The following is a 20,366-nucleotide window of genomic DNA, read 5'->3' as shown; positions in this document are numbered from 1 at the left end:
CACAAAAGATTGTCAGTAATGTGATTTTGATATTGAAATAAAATATTGGTGTAATAATTGTAATTTTCAATGTTACAATGAGATGTTGAAATTAAATTGCAAGTGGACTGTACTTTAGAAAAGCTCATATTTCAGGACTTTCAACTTTCCTTATGTTGTTATAGCAGATTATGCTTTACACTTGAATTATATTTCATTACAGCATTCATACCCCGTTTACCACTTTAATATACAGAATGACCCACATACAGAATATAAAGCAAAACATTTAGCATCACAGTTTTTTTCTCAAATACAAAAGCTACTGCTGTGTATGCAGATTTGCATATCTCCCATTTAGCACTTCATTATGACCACCTCCTTTCTACACTCAATGTCCATTTTATCAGCTCCACTTACTATATAGGTGCACTTTGTAGTTGTACAATTACAGACTGTAGTCCGTCTGTTTCTCATACATTGTTTACCCCCTTTTACCCTGTTTTTCAGTGGTCAGCACCACCACAGAGCAGGTACTATTTGGGTGGTAGATCATTCACAGCACTGAAGTAACACTGATGTGGTGGTTGTGTGTTAGTGTGTGTTGTGCTGGTACAAGTAGATGAGAACACTCAATGTCCCCTCTATTAAACACTTCTACCTTGTCAATCGAAATTGTAGATGTAAAGTCAGAATCGGTAGCTCTTCTGCTGCTGCAGTTTGTGTTAGTCATTCTCTAGTCCTTTATCAGTGGTCAAAGGACGTCACAGGCCCAGCAGTGACACTGAGATGCCTTAAAATTACATACTAAGGCTTATTATTCAGTAACTGCAAGGACGTCATTGCTAACTGGTGGAGTTATTCTTATGTTATAGATATATAAAGTGTATAGTAACACTTTCTGTGTCTGATCCACTCATACCAGCGCAACGCACACTAACACACCACCACCAAATCAGTGTCACTGCACTGCTGAGAATGATCCACCACACAAATAATACCTGCTCTGTGGTAGTATTGGGCATTGAAGAACAGGGTGAAAGGGGGTTAACAAAGTGTGCAGAGAAACAAATGCACTACAGTCTGTGGCTATGGAAGTAAAAAATGCACCTGTGTGGTACGTAAGTTATACTTCACATAAATACGCACCCAGAATGACTCATACTTCACAACACTATATGTATATACATATATACACACATTCACCACACCTTCTGAAACATCCCCAGAGGATACAATACATACATTGTTCTGACCTGAAGGAAGTTGACAGACTAGGGAGGAGACCAATTCTTTTGCTTTTGTGAAAAAAGAATGTTCTGCCTGTAGCCATATATGTGTATGCTGCATTCTCCTTCATACACTAAAATTCAGTTTGGAATCACTTGTCTTATTAGTGGTTGTTATGTTATTCAGTAGTAACATGTACTTTGTCAATTTAAATGCTATAAATTAGGCACCAGAAGGTATTTTAAGTTGTTATCTTATATTTTTGAGCTTTTTTAAACTTCTTATAGGCCCCAACAAAATGGTTTGATGTGGCATGTTTCAAAACACTGTTCACTCCCCAGTCCATACAGTCCATAGTGTGGAAGCTAAGCTGCAGAAGCTTATTTTGAATGTCATGTCATTTAGCAATAGTTTACGTATGTCTTTCTATTCAGGCTACAGCAGTTTAGCCCCACCCACTCATGATGTTATAAGGCAGGGGTGTCAAACTCAACCACTAAAAGGGCTGTATTAAAAAATCTCAGCAAATCAGTGGGCCAGCTGTGTTTTATTTCATTTTTACTTTACATTTTGCCAGTACCTGAATGGGCCATTGTTTGTTCAAAATACACCAAAACAGCAACAGTAAAATAGACATGAAATACTTATTCAGAAATCATTACACAACACAATACATTTTTATTGGGGTAATTTGGTCAGAACACACGCCATGTTGCAGTGCATGCTGGGGACTGTAGTGCATCTCAAGGTGAAACAGGTTAATAAGAATAGAAAATTAAAATAATGCTGATATAATAACTTTATTTACAGCTTTTTCTTTAATTTTAGAGTCATCTACAGCTCTGTTCATTTGTGTATGAATCTAACATTTCTTCATTTGTTTTTTAAAGCTTCATACAAATTACTGGATTTGTAGTGGAATAAAACTTTGAATGTTGGTTCCACACTTTTGAGTAGTAGCATACATCTTTAATTTTTTCTATTCAGCTTGTAAATATTCATTACCTAAAGTTGTGTCTGTAAGTGAGCCACACTCTAACGCTGCAGTTATTGGAGAGCAAAACTGGGCACAGTGGACTGTATAACTGCAAGCCTAATTTAGCTAAACTAATTGCCTATTTATTCATTTTACATAAGTCAAACACACAATTGCACCATTGCATCCAGCTATTAATACCACTTATGTTATTTCATAACACTTTGGAATTTTGCTGGGTGCTGCAGAACAATAGGTCATTGTGCTTTTATAGTAACCGGCTGTCTCAGTTATCCCCTCAGCTAGACTGTTTTTATTTTATGCTGTGTTCTCTTCTGGATCTTGTTTGTCATTGTGATGTATGTCTGGTATGCTTTGTGGAGGGAAGGTTGAAAAACCTGCTGCAACATCAAGTAATTGAGACTAGTTGTTAAATATTAGCCAGTCTGTTCTTCAGACATTCAGAGGAGGTTTTAAATACACTACATTTCTTTCTTTCACATATAAGACAAACACACAGTACACAGTCTCTCAGAAATGTGTTCTGTCTAAGGCTGTGATTTACAGTCTCCTTGTCAAACATTTATTGCAGTGCAGATCAGGCCTGGAGTGATGCCCAATGATAGGTGTCAGGTTTTGAGTGTTTTATGTTGCATGTGACACATGCATTACTTCCTCTCAGTTAAATATATAGTCATGCACTGACGTTTGCACACCTCCCAGGCAGATTACATGTTTTGTTGAGCTTCTAAGTGATTCTAGAGCAGAATTTGTTTATTTATTGAAAAAAAGCCACATTTGTTGTTTTTAGAGTTTCACAATATGTTACATTTAGCATATAAACATTAACTGTGTATTAAAATGGGACCAGTGGTGACCAAACTTTTGCATCTGACTGTGCAAACTTTTTTTTTTCATTCAAACAGTATGCTGCAGCTCCAGCATATCCACAGTTCACACCCTTCAAAATAAAGGTACTTAAATGTGAACCACTATTGGTTCCCCAAAGAACCTGTTATTGGAGGGTGCTATAAGGAGCCTTTTTTGTAAATAAGAAGAGGAAGTGTGAAGAACCTTTTCAGAGTTTAAAGAACCTTCACATTATGTAAAGGTTCTCTTGCAGTTGTTTTTTTTTCTTAGAAATCTTTTTGTTAAAGGGGGAATTCATGAAGATTTCTGCATTATTCAGTGGTTAGATGTAAACAAAGTCATTCAGAGAGGTTTGATGTGAAGTGGTTCATTGTAGAGAAGCTTACAGTGGCAATGATAGGAAGGAGTGATCACATTGTCTAAAGCACAAATCCTGAACCTCTACTCAACCTACTTGTGTCTTCTTTTGTATGTAATGTTGATGACAGTAAAAGTGTGAATCTAAAAAAATGCATTTTCTTTGGGGAATGTGTGTACCTCTTTTATGCCAGAACTTTGCCTCAAAAGTATCGTAAAAATGTGTTTGACATCAGGCAGTATTCAGACCCACTTCATTCGTTTCTTTGGAATGGAGCATTTCACACTAAACCACTCTGAATGAAATTTGGAAAATCTAGAGGAATTCCTCGTAGAAGTGTACCCAGGCATTGAAAGTAGACTGAGCCAAGAATTGACAGGTTGTTTTCTTTGCTCAGGCCAGTGGAAACAGTGCTGTGACAAGCTCATGAAGATTGAGGTGCCATCTCCACGGAAACCAATGTCCCTGCCATTAAAACAAAGCTCCCTGTATCATGACAATGGTAAGAGAAATCAGTGCATACTTGACTATTTATGTGCAGTAAATGCGTAAATAAACTGTCGTAAGTTTTGTGCAATGGGAGAAGCAAGAAGATAAGACGAGAACGTGAGCAGGTGTAGTTCAGCTCAGTCCTGGAGAGTCACATTTAAAGTGCTCCTTAATAAATATGACTCAACTCAGAGGTTAATAAGTCCTTAATAATAATAATAATAATAATAATAATGATAATAATGATATATTTGTAGCACACCCTGTGCTACCATGGCCTCATGAAGGGTGCTAGAGGCAGGGTTCAGGATTGCACTAGCCATGTAACTTTAATTTTCACACGAAACAAAGACCGAACAAACCAAGCAACCAAAGCTTATGCAGCCCACTTTTCAGTGGCTTCAAACTACTTTTTTCAGTCCTTTTCTCACTCAATCTTTTCAGCTTTTCGTTTTGACTCTGCTACTACTGCTCGCCCTCCTCTCTCCCTCTCTGTTCCCTCTTTGCTCTTTTTTAAAGGTGCTCATGGTGCCAGCCACGTCAGCCTCAGCTGGCTCTCATTAAAGGCATCTGAGTCGAGAGGGAAAAAAAAACTCTGCCCTCCCGCCACCACCCCTGCTCCATAGCTCAGCTGCCGAACATGAGGTGTAGTGAAGGGCGTCACTGTGGAACAGGAGGCGGGGCAGCAGAGTTCAGGACTCGCATCCCACTCCCTGCCTCTCGCGTCCGTCATCGTCGTCTTGTCTCTAGCGGCTGACGTCCTCCTCCCACCGCCAGTCGTATTTCTCGGCAGTGTTCAGAAATCGGGCCCCACCTTCCCACCAGCTCTTGCAGCTGTCATTGGGCCTCAAGAGATGGGTGCATGTCACAATACTAAAGGGCCAATTTCATGGAAAACAATTTCATGGAGTTTCCTCACCTCCTCTTTCTTGAAAACGAGTTTGATGTAGTTAAAACAAAAGAAGAAAAAAAAAGTTCACTCCACAGTCCCTGCAGCCTATATATGGAAGATAAGCTCCAAAAACTGTTTATGCTACAGACTGTTTTTAAAGAATTGTTTTTGTGTCACTAAAACCAGCTCCTTCTAATTAGCACATTTAATCCTTGCACATCTGGGATGAAGTTATAATTAGTGTTTCAGCCCAGACTGTTTTTTGAGTAAGGTACAATACAGGGCAACCTGTCAGAATAGAGCTCATTTACATATATCAGTCTGAAAGGCACAGTGACAAACAGCCTGTTTAATTCACAGAAAGAAATTTGTCATATAAAAATGAATTGTGACTATTTTTGATGCATGAACCCACACGTTATAGATGGAATTTTTAATGCAATTATGAATGTAATTATACTTGGTAACCGAAAGTGTTAAATTAGGGTTGGGCGGATTAAAGTTGAAATACTGATACTGCTTGAGAATGTCAGCATCGATACTAGATGTTTTTTTTAAATATTAAAATAAATACACATTGCTATCATTAAACAGATGGTGAAAAAGAAAAAAATGCAAAGAGCAAATAAATGTGTAGGATAGGACCTGCCTTTCCTTCACTCTGCTACTGACCCACGCTGACATATCTGAGACACACTGAATGCTCTATAATGGCAGATCATTCTGAATTATTTCTCTAAATAGACAGTTTATGTGGTGGTTTATTTCATTCTAATGCAAAACCTTTTTTACTGCCCACTTTTTACTCATCAAATCACAAACAATCTCCCCTTTTTAAAAGGACCAGTATTGGTATCAGGATATTAGACTTGGTGTTACATGGTATCAGATTAAAGAGAAAATTACTGATATCGCCCATCTCTAATTAAAATCCATTGCTGTGTTTAAAAGCTAATTAAAATCCATTGCTGTGTTTAAAAGCTAATTAAAATCCATTGCTGGCTTTACACCGATATTTACGAGGAGACAACTGTTTAGAGTAATGTATATAATCAATATAGCAGTGCATAATATTTTTTCCTATTTTGAGCCCCATCTGCTGGCCATGAAACTGCCTTTGCCTCCAGTGCAACCATTTGACGTCACCCACCCAACATACATTCCACATCTAAAGTAATGGTGACTCTTGAAAAAAGTTGTTGATTTTTACAGTAAATAAAATGTTCTCTGTGATTTTAACAAGAAATTTTTAAAAGTTTATAGTATGTATCCCACATTGAATTCTGCAAGCCTTACTAGCTGGGGGACATTTTAACATTTCAAAATTGTGAAAATTGGGGTTGTAGAAATGAGCAACAGGCTATAGACGTCTGAGTCTGGAGTTGTGATGGTTTAGATACTAACCTGAGGACACTATTTAGAAAACTGGGCTCTAGTGCAAAGAAGAATGTGGGTATAAATCAGCCCTACATTTTATATATAAATTATATAATATAATTTTGTGTTTTTCTGAATCAAAATTGAAATACTGAAACAGTCGCTTGTTTGTTGTACATTCAGTTTACTGTACACCACTGGTGAAGTTTGGGTTTGCAGTGAAAGTGAATCAGAGATCCATGAACATATATTCTTCCATCTCTCTTCCATCCATTTTTGGGTGCATACAGCTTAACCCTTGTGTGGTGTTGATGTGTTTGTTACTCAGTGTTCTGGTGGACCCACCACATTATTGTTTTTTTAAACCAATGCAGCCATAACAATTTATGTAAAAAATACCAGATGTTTGTGGCCAGCGTAGGGTTCTCCTTTAGCAGCTGTAGCCAGTCAGCAGCCTGTCCATGTTGTCCACCCTCACACACACGCACACATATACAAACACATGCACTCACACAGACACACACTAACAGCAGGCCATGTAGGAGGAGAACAGAGTGAAGGACACAACACCTACACACTTTTATTCCCTGCAGGTTCACCCAACACCACATGTGTAATATAAATGCGTAGGGGGTGAATAGTGTGAAGTCACTGAAAATGTGTTATTTTATATGTTCTTCACAGAAAATGAGCAAAAGACAATGAATCTGAGGTTGAAATAATAAATAATAATTGCATCTTTTTTTTCTTTTTCTTTTTTTTTTGGTAAACCTTGAAAATGGGTCCGACAGACCTGAATGCCACACAAGGGTTAATAATCATACAGAATGGTTACACTTGATGATTGTTCATGAGCTCATTTTGTGTCCTGACATCAGTGACAGCCATCACGTTCCTGAATGTTTCTGAATATTTGGGCTTTATTTAACTTTCACGGTAATTTTCAGTAACAGTCTTTTTTCTTATTGGCATGTCTGTAACTAACTGCACATTCTGGGGAATTTGTATGTGATTTTTCCTTCTCTTTGACTTGAGAGGCATATTGGAATGAACAATATTATTGGGTATACACACAAGCACATCTGTAGAAGTCATTATACTAAAACAGACTGGATAAATAGCCAGCAAATGGCCTGAACATGCATATACATCTAACTACACCACTGGTTTTGTCTCAAATTTCATCAAGTAGAGCACTTAGCAGTATGCTTGTTGCTTGTGATTATAAAAGTGTGATTATAACAGTGGAAAAAGCTACCACTTGCATCCATGACAAACAGAAAATGGGTGTAAAACAGTGACTCTTTGTTAGGAAGTCAACTGGAAAGAATAAACACTATTTGAAGTGCTTTGAAATGGTATTTATACAAAACAAAGGTCAATATCTACAGGCATTCCTGTTCTGTGGAAACTTAATTAATGCTACTACTCTTATTAAACAAGTAATTGTGTAAAACTTGCCCCAAAGGTAGTCCCTCTGCCAGGTTTACACAATGCAAATTGGTTGGGTGCAACCTTACATTACTTTTTGCAACAGTAGCCAAAGTAAAGAAAACTTTATCAGACATTTCACAGTTGATCCACGGGGGGTAGATGGTAGCTACATTTTATTTTTCTGCCAAGCTGTTCAAGAAAAGCTGTTGGCTGTTAGATTCCCCTTGTTCTATATTTAGAAGACATGTAACTGAAATAATCACACATTGTAATCACACGCTGTTTTGTTTTCCTCACCTGCATCAACTATTTTCCTGTGAAATGGTTTGAAATTATTTTAATTTTGAACCTCAGGCATTATGTAGTGCAAACCATCCTATCTCGGTGTCCCTGAGGCCCATTCCACCGAGAGAGCTGTACAGACAGAGAGCTTGTAACTTGAGAAAGGCACTAAACAGTATCTTATGTGACATCACTGTCTCATTATTTCTGGTCTAGGTGAACAGGTTCTAGTAACATGAAGTCTGGTATCAAACCGACGTGAGAAAAGCACTTAGGTCAGTTTCGAGTCAGACATAAGTAGTTTCCAGCTGACAGCACGTGTCCCAATTAGACCCTTCTGAATAGTTTATATAGCATGTATTAAGTGTTATTCATTGTGACCTGTATTTGGAGAGGAAAATCACTACTAATCGCATTATTGGTTGTGATGAACATTGTTAAGGCATTGTTTTACAAATTGCTGAGTATAGATTATCATCTAAATTCACATCATATTTGTGTCAGGATTGTTGCTTTTATGTCACCTTATTATTTTAGAGCTAAATTAATGGCTGGTGCCTCACAGCATGAAGTGCCTGGGTTCAATTCCTGGCCAGGTGACCACGGTCCCCTCTTTGTGGAGTTTGCTGGGTCTGTATTCCCACAGTCCAAAGACATGCAGTCAAGCCACTTGGAGGTACTAAATTACCCCTAGGTGTGTGTTTCTGTGTCTGCCCTTTGATGAACTGGAGACCTGTCTTGTGTGTTTCCTACCTTCCTCCCAATGAGCACTAGAATAGTAGAAGCCTCTAAGTAGTGATGGCTGAAACTACTATAGAAAAAGGAGGTAACATATAACTCTTATTAGCAAAATAAAGCAAAAAACACCAGCTGTCACATGACACTACTCACAACCAAGGAATCAAATAATACATTAAGAGGATGTGACTTTATATGATAATACATCCTTAATAATTTGCATAAACTTGTCTTAAAAAGTTTTTATTGTGAATTATTTCAACTTACAATCTAATTAATAGTGAGTTTCACACAAAATATCTCTAGCTGTGTACTAAAGAACAAGTTTGTAATAAACCCCCAATTTGAGTTCTTTGTAATAAATTGGCATAACTTATAAAATTATATTACACAATATTGAAATTTTATACACAACATTCTTTGTGTTGGTATCAGTGACAAACTTCTCATATAATTTGGACCCTAGCCATGAACTACATAACAGGCATGCATAATTCAATGAATGAGATGGTTCATGTAGAGAAACATGCTATCTCAGATTTCTTTACAGTGGTGATGATCTAGACAGGGGGTCACAATGCCTAGAACACAAAGATAGCGATTTTATTTATTATGCAAAAGCACCAGTGAACCTATACGTGTCTTCTGTAACACTGACGATGGTAAAATAGCGGTAAATCCTAGAAAATAGGATTTTAGCGAATTTAGCGACTATTTTGGGGACACTCTGCCATGTATTGTATATCATATCTCAGGCATCAGGCAGCATATTCAGAACCATGTCAGATAATAACTTTCTGTGAGTGAGCCTTTAGAGGCATTCAGCTCTTTAGATATCTGGCTCCTATCACCACAAATGGAAAAACATCTGGCTCAGTAAGTTTCTCCAGAAGTAAGCATTTCACACCAAACCATTCTGAATGACTGTGTTTACATCTGAAAAAATTTATTATGCATGCATATGTTTTTTTCAGTGGAATTCCTCTTTAACTCTGGGATATTTTTGGGACTTTATAGAGTAGAAGGAATTAATTTGCCATGTGAATTATACACAATGTTAAGAGAAGCTGATGCTTGCAAATGGTGTAAAAAGTAAAATTACAAATGGAAAAAATAGAGTTCCAAACTTTTGATATCATAGCGGCCATATATTGAGACACCATGTAACTACACATATAAAACGCAGTATTTGCCTACATTGTGTGGTTGTGTGAAAGACGGGAATCTACCTGAAGATAAATTTGACTGAGAGGGATGATGGAAAGTTTGAGACCAGAAGCAGACAGACCAGTCTTACTGCAAACTGTCAGATCCAAGGAGGAAAGAAAAGGGTGAGCACAACTAACTTTAAACCACAAAAACAACGAATACTGTTTGAAAGTGCAGATCAGACGTTTTCTTCTAAAGAGGAACTGGTTCATCCAACTTGCTTGCATTCATGTGGTTTATGTGTGCTGTAAGGAGAAAACATCATTGTAAAATGGTGTGGGTAGAGGTGGCACAGATCCGATACCAGGTATCGCCATCGGGCTGATATCTGTAGAAAATGGGATATCACAGTAGAAAGAAACGAATACTGTAAGAAATCCGTCCTGAAACAGCCCTCACTCACACTGCGTGATATGATGTTTATAGCTGTGTAGCTCTTTTAGTGGAGTAGTAGCGTGGTTAGGTTGTTTCAGCATTTAGCACACTTTTAGACAATCATCTTAAAGGGTACTTTTTTTTAAAGGGGGCATTTTTTCAAAATTTCTGCATAAATCAGTCATTCTGATCTAAATAGAGTGATTCAGAGTAGTTTCATGGCTCATTGTAGATACTTGCAGAAACAGAATTGTTCATAGTGGTGGTCGTAGGAACCAGGGGTTGTGATAGAGCAGTGCAAATTTAGCCATTTTGTATGCTATCCAAAACCACCAGTGAACCTATACACCTTCTGTTTTGATATGGAATGATGATGGTTTTTGTGGACTGTTTTGCCTCATAACACCTTGCATGTACTGCTTTGGCATGCATGAGTTTAAAACTATACGCATATAAATTATTTAATTATGCTGAGATTTTGAGATTTTGAGAAAAATCTATGTAATTCCTCTTCAAATTAAGTGTTTCGATTAAAATACCTTATTTTAAAGCTAAGTAGCTTTTAAAGAATAAGTAAGGTTTCAGTATCAGATAAGAAAATGTAGTATTAAGCATTCAATGGGTTAATGTTACCGATTTATTTTTCCACTTATTATATTTGGACTGTGTTAAAGTATTTTCCTTAAAGTACCTTAAAAGTTAAAGTACTTTCCTTTGGCCATGATAAAAACTCCACCAATTTGTATTGCATCGAAAATGCTTTCATGCACCTGAGTCTGTCATCTGTTTTTGAAGGGTGTTTATGTGGTGCAGTGAGGTGAGAAATTCACTTTTCCTGTAAAACCAAGATCTATGGCACCTGCTGATTGTGCTCAGCAGATTTAAATGGATTACAATGCATAGAAAACTTTTGTAAAACAGTGATTTTGTGATAATACAAGCACAGTGGCTACAGTGAGTGGCCAAAAGTATGTGGACATCTGACCATCACACCTCTATAAACTTGTTGGATATCGCATTCCAAAACCATGGTTGTTAAAATGAAGTTTGCCTGCCTTTGTGGCTATCACAGCCTCCACTCTTCTGGGAAGGCTTTCTACAAGATTTTGGTGTGTGTCTGTGGGAATTTGTGCCCATTCAGTCAAAAGAGCATTAGGTGTTGAGACACTGAAGTTGGACGAGAGGGCAAACTGCTGCCACAAAGTCGGAAGCATATAATTGTCTAAAATGTCTTTATATGCTGTAGCATTAATATCACCCTTCACTGGAACTAAGAATACCAGATCCTGAAAAGGAGCCCCGGACAATTATCCCTCTCCCTCCCAACTTTACTGTTGGCACTATGCTTTAAAGCATGATTCATCAGTCCAGAGAATGTGTTTCCACTGCTCCAGAGTCCAGTGGCAGTGTGTTTTACATCACTCTAGCTGACACTTGGCATTAGTGATTTTAGGCTTGTGCGCAGCTTCTCAGCCACTGAAATGCATTTCATGAAGCTCCCAATGCACATTTTATGTGCTGATGTTGCTTCCAGATGTTGCTTCCAGTTCAGAACTCTGCAATGAGTAATGCATCAGTGCTATGCACTTTAGCTTTCAGCAGCCCTGCTCTGCTTCATTGCTGACCTGTCATTGCTCCAGGATGCTTCCATTTCACAATTATAGCCCTAGGCAGATCTAGCTGGGCTACTGCCAATGTTTGTCAATTGAAATTTTAATTTGTGCTTGATTTTATGCACATGTTAGCAATGGGTGTGACTGAAACATACTTTTTGTGGTAGATTTAAAACACAACTGAAACACACAATTTATGGCTTGTGCCTGTGCCGGTTTAGGGGATGTGTGACAGACCTTGTTTCCAGTTTTGGAGAAATGGTCATAAAAAATATTTTAGTCTTTGACTGACAGTTAATAAGTTGGAGTGTAGCATTATATATAACTGAATATGGGGGTGACACAGCATTCCAGTTTATTTTTAACATCCAGTCATTTACCAAGAATACCTCTGGTCGAATTAAGTTTTGTTGATTGTCTAAATAAAAATAAGTTAACACATCCTCTATGGAGAACACACTTAAATATGGCATTTTCTACAAATTTAGTGCATCATTGTTAATTTCTTTAAAAAACAAACAAAAAAAGTGAAACAAGTAAAGTGCCTTAACTTGTTTTCACCAGTATGTTCAATTCGGCAAATAAACAATGATTGTGCATTAAAATGTGCAGATGTGTTTTCTCTGTAGAGGCTGTGGTGTAGAATGTCAACATGTAATTTAGCTCAGGTGCCCAAAAATTTGCATAAAACTGTATGTTTTGAATGCAAACAGCAGAGGAATATCAGCCATCTTTCCTTCCATAAAACCAACACCTACCTGACATGTCAGAACACTTCATGGGAATCCTGCTGAACTTTACATGGCTCAGTGTATGCAAAACCAGTTGTGAGGAATCCATAATAATCACATCTGCCTCCACATAGCAACTGTTTGGGAAATTATTATAGAAATTCGATGGTTGGAGAAAAATAACAAGATAAAGATATTACAAGCTGTATCCCAAAGGTCTCTCAAGCGAGCTACAGTCGTATGCAGTGGTTTAAATGCTCTGGCCAAATGACGTCTTTTGTTGAGTTCCTGAGTGAAAATAAGTTAATACATCGTCTGCAGAAAATATGTTTAAATATGGCATTTGTCTGTTAATTGTAGTGCACAGTTTCTATTTCTTTGCTGTGTTTACAGGGAAGTTTATATGTGCCTTAATTAATGTACAGGCCACATTTTGTGTTTGTGTTTTAATTCAGAAATAAATACTAAATCTAAATTACATTTGTGAAAGTGCACAAGTTGTGGTAAAACTTTCACTTTTTCACTTTACATACATTTTCATGGCTGAAATTATATTTGTAAATTGATGCCAGAAAGTAATAATAACTTCCATTGACAGTTACTTTGAATTAAAATGGTTTTGTTGTGAACAAGCATTACATCAAAACAATGGTATTGTTATACTGATGATGACAAAAGAATATACATGCCTTAAAACATGCTCATAGATGCCAAATCCTGTATGTCACTGGCTGCATACCTGAACAGTGTGCTATGATGCCTAAAATACTCAACCTCAGCATGAAACAGATATGCCTTTGTATCTAACTGTGAGATCACATTTTGCTTTTCTAAGTGAAATGATGTACATGTCTTCTATTTGTTTATTTATCTATTTATTTGTTTGTTTTTGAATGGTGTTTAGTTGCTATATTTAACATATTGAAAAAACATGACCTGTGCAAAAGGGCTGGCACATTTAATAGTTTAACATTTTTCATTTAGAAAAGTCAACAGTGCATCTGATTTGTCCAGGTTTGTGTGCAGAACCCAATATTGTAATAATTTCCCAATAACATCATTACCCGAGAAATGTAATACAATTTTTCACTTAAATATTCACTGTAAATAATAATTATAGCACTATGTAGCACTGAACCATGTTCTGGGTATATGGTGACAGGCTTGCTACCTATGAATCAGTTAATGGATCAATAGATCACTTTTTTAGTGTACAGAGCTGCTGAACTTGTCCTTGATGGATTCACCACTCACACCACTGCCAAGAAAAGTTGCTGGCTAAATGTTAATATTGCTGCATGTCAAGTAACTCAGTACAGGGCTCTAGCATCTAATTGATCAATTAAGACATCTTTACGGTCACCTTATCTCAAAATCCTACTTTTTAACCTAAAAGTGATATCAATAAAATTTTAAATGTCTGAAATGTTTCCTGTCTGAAATGTTTCCTGGCTGAAAAGCTGGCATGAAGCACATCAGCATTGCTTAAAGCTCATGTGCATGGGACTATAGCAGTAATATGCAAAAAGTAGAGCTTGAATATTTTGTAGATGGGTACATTATATCTTTGACAAATAGGTGAAATATCATTACATTTGCAGATTGGTTGCAAACCTGTTAGTCTGGGAAAAGTAAAGAGCTTTTCAGTAGTCTGTTTTTTTAAGCTTATGATGATACAAGAGTTTGAAAGACTTCAGTGCAAACTGGTTGAGCTGTTGTTGTGTATTGTTGTGTGAATAGTAGAACATAGTTTTCTCCTCAGTTCATCCTGGAAAGCTGTCCACACAGCTCATCCACTTGCACTTTATGATGTTAAACTGGCTAAAACAGCGATCTACATACAACCCCAGTTCCAATGAAGTTGGGACGTTGTGTAAAACATAAATAAAAACAGAATACGATGATTTGCAAATCCTTTTCAATCTATATTCAATTGAATACACTACAAACACAAGATATTTAATGTTCAAACGGATAACTCATTTTATAAACTCATTTTGAATTTGATGCCTACAACACATTCCAAAGAAGTTGGGACAGGGGCGTGTTTACTACTGTGTTACATCACCTTTCCTCTTAACAACACTCAATAAGCGTTTGGGAACTGAGGACACTAATTGTTGAAGCTTTGTAGGTGGAATTCTTTCCCTTTCTTGCTTGATGTACAACATCAGTAGCTCAACAGTCCGGGGTCTCCATTATCGTATTTTGCCCTGCATAATGCGCCACACATTTTCAATGGGAGACAGGTCTGGACTGCAGGCAGGCCAGTCTAGTACCCACACTCTTTTACTACAAAGCCACGCTGTTGTAACACGTGCAGAATGTGGTTTGGCATTGTCTTGCTGAAATAAGCAGGACGTCCCTGAAAAAGACGTTGCTTGGATGGCAGAATATGTTGCTCCAAAACCTGTATGTACCTTTCAGCATTAATGGTGCCTTCACAGATGTGCAAGTTACCCATGCCATGGGCACTAACACACCCCCACACCATCAGAGATCCTGGTTTTTGAACTTTGCGCTGATAACAATCCGGACAGTCCTTTTCCTAATTGGCCCGGAAGACACGACGTCCATGATTTCCAAAAACAATTTGTAATGTGGACTCGTCAGACCACAGGACACTTTTCCACTTTGCGTCAGTCCATCTCAGATGAGCTCAGGCCCAGAGAAGCCGGTGGTGTTTCTGGGTGTTGTTGATGTGTGGCTTTCACTTTGCATGGCAGAGTCTTAACTTGCACTTGTAGATGGAGCACCGAACTGTGTTCACTGACAGTGGTTTTCTGAAGTGTTCCTGAGGCCATGTGGTTAATATCCGTTACAGAATGATGTCGGTTTTCAATGCAGTGCCGCCTGAAGGATCGAAGGTCACGGGCATTCAATGTTGGTTTTCTGCCTTGCTGCTTACTTGCAGAGATTTCTCCAGATTCTCTGAATCTTTTGATGATATTATGGACTGTAGATGATGAAATCCTTAAACTCCTTGCAATTGCACATTGAGAAGCGTTGTTCTTAAACTGTTGGACTATTTGCTCACACAGTTGTTCACAAAGTGGTGAAATTCGCCCCATCCTTGCTTGTGAAGGACTGAGCCTTTCAGGGATGCTCCATTTATCCCCAATCCTGACACTCACCTGTTTCCAATTAACCTGTTCACCTGTGGAATGTTCCAAACAGGTGTTTTTTGAGCATTCCTCAACTTTCCCAGTCTTTTGTTGCTCCTGTCCCAACTTCTTTGGAATGTGTTGCAGGCATCAAATTCAAAATGACTGAATATTTGCAAAAAACAATAAAGTTTATCTGTTTGAACATTAAATATTGTGTCTTTGTAGTGTATTCATTTCAATATAGGTTGAAAAGGATTTGCAAATCATCATATTCTGTTTTCATTTATGTTTTACACAACGTCCCAACTTCATTGGAATTGGGGTTGTATTTATTATTACATCATTTGTTTTTCATTGTTCTTTATTACTAGTAATATTAGTAATATTTGCAGCCCTAGGCATAATGTGTATCAGTATATTATTTGATTTGATGTGACATGGTGCTCAAGCAGAACAGAAAGATTCTAATGGGACTGAAATACTCTTTAAGGCGCTGGCTTCTGCTGCAGACTCACTAACTAATCATTATCAAAGAATTAAGTGCTGTCAAGCCGGTTCTAACTCCTGCTGACTGTATAGATAATGTTTCTCCAGAATGTTTTGTCTTCTGTTTGGGCATCTGAATGGCTGGTTCATGCTGGGCTGCCGGAACCATGGGGGGCAAGCGGGCCTCGAACCTACCACTTTTTAAAGTAGTGGGGTGACCACCCACCACTTTCTAACTGAGTTTGGGACACTTAGATCAAGAAGAAAATCTCTGCTCTCTCTAAACTCCACAGAACTCTGACATATAGACATAAACTTTAGTTCAATACATATTGATGTGTGAACACTCCACCCTATTCAGTCCGCACCAAACAAATGAATGGTGATCCAGCAAAAATCCCAGGTCTTGTGCTGCTTCTAAGTGAACCCTGTTTCATGTTCCTGCTTGCAGAAACACATTCTTATGAAGGTCCATACCAAACAAGAGAATTCAACAATCAACATTCAAAAAAGAGAATTCAACAGAGCCTGCTGTCCTCAGCACTTCAGAGCTATCCTGCCTGATTTAACATTTTACTCTATAAAAATGCTCATCATCAGGTTGATCATATGTAATATATTATTATATTATTGGGAATTTTACAGGCTCATAGAACACAATAAATGCGTGTTTATTACCATGTTCATCTGCCAGGGACAGATTATAGCACCATGTAGCACTGAAACGTGTTCTGGGTAACTTAACTAAAAATACAGCACCAACATGTTTTAATATTTTACTCTTCACGAATGCTGAACATTCCTGCAGAGCAAGCTGCTGATAGTAATAGCAGATGAACATATTTTTGGCCAAGAATCAGCGACCTGATTGATTTAAATTCTAATTGGTAAATCAGCCATAAAGAAGCAGGTATCAAGTAAGGTTTATCATCATCGCCTTGATTGATAATCACACTGACAACAAGCATCCCTATTTTCTGTTTTTCTATTGTCATGGTGCTGAATTGCTGCTCACCCAGCTGCACATACACTATATTGCCAAAAGTATTCGCTGGTCTGCCCTCAGAGGTTAATATGATGTCAGCCCACCCATTCCATGATGCTCTCCACACACTGTTTCACAAATGTTTGTAGAAGCAGTCTAGGTGCTTGATTTTATACACCTGTGGCCATGGAAGTGATTGGAAAACCTGAATTTAATGTTTGGATGGTTGAGTGAATACCTTTATAAATATAGTGTACATATATATGCACACACACACACACACACAATATATATATATATATATATATATATATATATATATATATATATATACAGACACATACACTCAGCGGCCGCTTTATTAGGTACTAATAAAGTTAGTTGGACTAACTAGCTAGTTGGACCCCCTTTTGCCTTCAAAACTGCCTTAATTCTCTGTGGCATACTTTCAGCAAGGTATTGGAAACATTCCTCAGAGATTTTGGTCCATATTGACATGACAGCATCACGCAGTTGCTGCAGCTTTGTTAGCTACACATCTATGATGTTAATCTCCCGTTCCACCACATTCCAAAGGTGCTTTATTGGATTGAGATCTGGTGACTGTGGAGGCCATTGGAGTACAGTGAACTCATTGTCATGTTCAAGAAACCAGTTTGGGATGATATGAGCTTTGTGATGCAGTATCCCGCTGGAAGTAGCCATCAGAAGATGGGTACACTACGGTCATAAAGGGACAGACATGGTCAGCAACAATACTCCAGTAGGCTGCGGCACTAAGGGGCCCAAAGTGTGCCAAGAAAATATCCCCCACACCTTTACACCACCACCACCAGTCTGAACCATTGATACAACGCAGGATGGATCCATGGTTTCATGTTGTTTACGCCAAATTTTGACCCTACCATCTGAATGTCGCATCTGAAATTGAGACTCTTCAGACCAGGCAACATTTTTCCAATTATCTATTGTCCAATTTCGGTGAGCCAGTGCGAATTGTAGTCTCAGTTTCCTGTTCTTAGCTAACAGGAGTGGCACCCGGTGTGGTCTTTTGCTGCTGTAGCCCATCTTCTTCAAGGTTCCGACGTGTTTTCAGAGATAGTATTCTGCATTCTTTGGTTTAACAAGTGGTTATTTGAGTTACTGCTGCCTTTCTATCATCTCAAACCAGTCTGCCCATTCTCCTCTGACCTCTCACATCAACAAGGCATTTTCGTCCACACAACTGCTACTCACTGGATATTTTCTCTTTCTCGGACCGTTCTCTGTAAACCCTAGAGATGACTGTGTGAAAATCCCAGTAGATCAGCAGTTTCTGAAATACTCAGACCAGCCCGTCTGGCACCACCAACCACGCCACGTTCAAAGTCACCTTTCTTCCCCATTCTGACGCTCAGTCTGCACCTCAGCAAGTTGCGTTGACCACCTCTACATGCCTAAATGCATTGAGTTGTGGCCATGTGATTGGCTGATTAGCTATTTGTGTTAACAAGCAATTGAACAGGTGTATTAGCGTGGGGGTGGGGAAGGGGGGTGGGCTGAGAATGGGGTGTGGCTGAGTGTTACATGCAGGGAGCCAGTCGTGCCGAACGAAAGGGCTGACTAGCTGATAAGATTCACCTGTGCCTTGTTTCTGCCGGCCTACTTCTACTTCTTTTCTCAGCAGAGCCCAGAGAGACAGAGTGATAAGCCAGATAAGACAAGAAAAGACTGAAAAGTCCCCTCGAACATGCACTTGAATTTTGGTATGCAGGCTGAAAAGCTCCTTCCTTTGCATTAGGGCTGCAACAAACGACTAATTTGATAGTTGAATAATTGATTGATTACTGAAACGAATAATCGATTATTTGGATTATGAATCACTACATTACCAAATAACTTTCATGTAGCTATTAGCTTTTAAATTTAGCTTGTTTGTGGCAAACTTCACTTTAAACAGTTAAATGTTGATGATTTTGTGTAAACGCTTCATTTCAACGGTAACCTTTCTTCCCACTGTGTTTACAGTGTTCATGGAGAAATGCCTCCTAAACTGTTAGTGAGTGGAGCCAAACGTACACGGAGAACAGAAACCTGTATGTATTTGCTCTCCTGTGTTCACCAGAGGAGGGTCAAATTGCAGCACCTTTTGAGGGCGTTTATGTGATGCAGGAATGCCCTTCATGTGATGTCAGGGGCAAGTGGGCTTTGGAGTAAAAGCCACAGTAATGTTGCTGAACTATGACAGCGTTTTAGGTCCATTGTTGATAAAAATAAAATTAGTAGACTTTGAGAATAAGGTCATAATATTTAGAAATTCAATTCGTTATGAGATTGAAATTATGAGAGTAAAATTGCAGTATTTGGAGGATTAAGTGCTAACTGTAGGGGGGGCTGCCATGGGGTCTCAGTTGCTGTACTGGCAACAGTGAAGACGCCGAGCGCAACGGATTTCCTCACACTCTTCTTTGTGGATCAGTCATTTTGATTATCATTTTCACTGTCTGTGAAGCTTCATGCCCTCTTTGAATGGCACGAAGATGTAGCCCTGATAGCCGTGTAAACAGACAGTTTCCTCCGAGTCCGTTATCGATATGAAAGTATAACTCCACCAACTCAACGCCCCTCATTTAACACGAGGTGCTGCTTTCCCTTAGCAAAGCCTTTGACCACAATACTGCATACCGTTTCTGGTAATATCCCACTGTAATGTCGTAATTATTATCATAATATATTATCATCGCAATGACTTTCTTCTAAGGGCGGCACGGTGGGTAGCGCTGTCTCCCCACAGCAAAAAGGGCCTGGGTTTGATTCCCCTGCCGGGTGACCAGGGTGCTTTCTGTGTGGAGTTTGCATGTTCTCCCCGTGTCTGCATGGGTTTCCTCTGGGTTCTCCGGTTTCCTCCCACAGTCCAAGGATATGCAGCCAGGCCAATTGGACATGCTAAATTGCCCCTAGGTGTGAGTGTGTGTGTGTGTGTGAATGTGTCTGTCTGTCTGCCCTGCGGTGGACTGGCAACCTGTCAAGGGTGTATCCTGCCTTCCGCCCGATGACAGCTGGGATAGGCTCACTCCTCCCAGCCTACACACACACACACACACACACACACATATACATATATATATTCACCGGCCACTTTATTAGGTACAGTACAGGTACAGCTAGTAAAAGGTTGGACTCCCTTTTGCCTTCAGAACTGCCTTAATTCTTCGTGGCAAACTTTCAACAAGGTGTTGGAAACATTCCTCAGAGA

At 38.7% G+C, this 20,366-nt stretch overlaps 1 protein-coding gene across 2 annotated transcripts in view; it reads left to right on the top strand.

The window, feature by feature from the left end:
• rtkn2b (rhotekin 2b) overlaps window positions 1-20,366 on the top strand; it is a 134,095-nt gene that overhangs the window by 90,413 nt on the left and 23,316 nt on the right. The window contains exons 11-12 of one of the 2 annotated variants that reach the window (XM_017686603.2): window positions 3,811-3,915; window positions 4,422-5,617. In XM_017686603.2, the coding sequence (XP_017542092.1) occupies window positions 3,811-3,915; window positions 4,422-4,528 (212 nt within the window). In that variant the 3' untranslated portion in view covers window positions 4,529-5,617. Of the gene's footprint in view, window positions 1-3,810; window positions 3,916-4,421; window positions 5,618-20,366 lie in introns of those variants that run through there. The other variant, XM_017686602.2, reaches the window with a different exon arrangement.

This window comes from Pygocentrus nattereri, chromosome 16 (assembly GCF_015220715.1).
Source record: "Pygocentrus nattereri isolate fPygNat1 chromosome 16, fPygNat1.pri, whole genome shotgun sequence".
Lineage (NCBI taxonomy): Eukaryota > Metazoa > Chordata > Actinopteri > Characiformes > Serrasalmidae > Pygocentrus > Pygocentrus nattereri.
The sequence above is the reverse complement of the archived record's forward strand: the minus strand, read 5'-3'. Positions and strand labels throughout refer to the sequence as shown.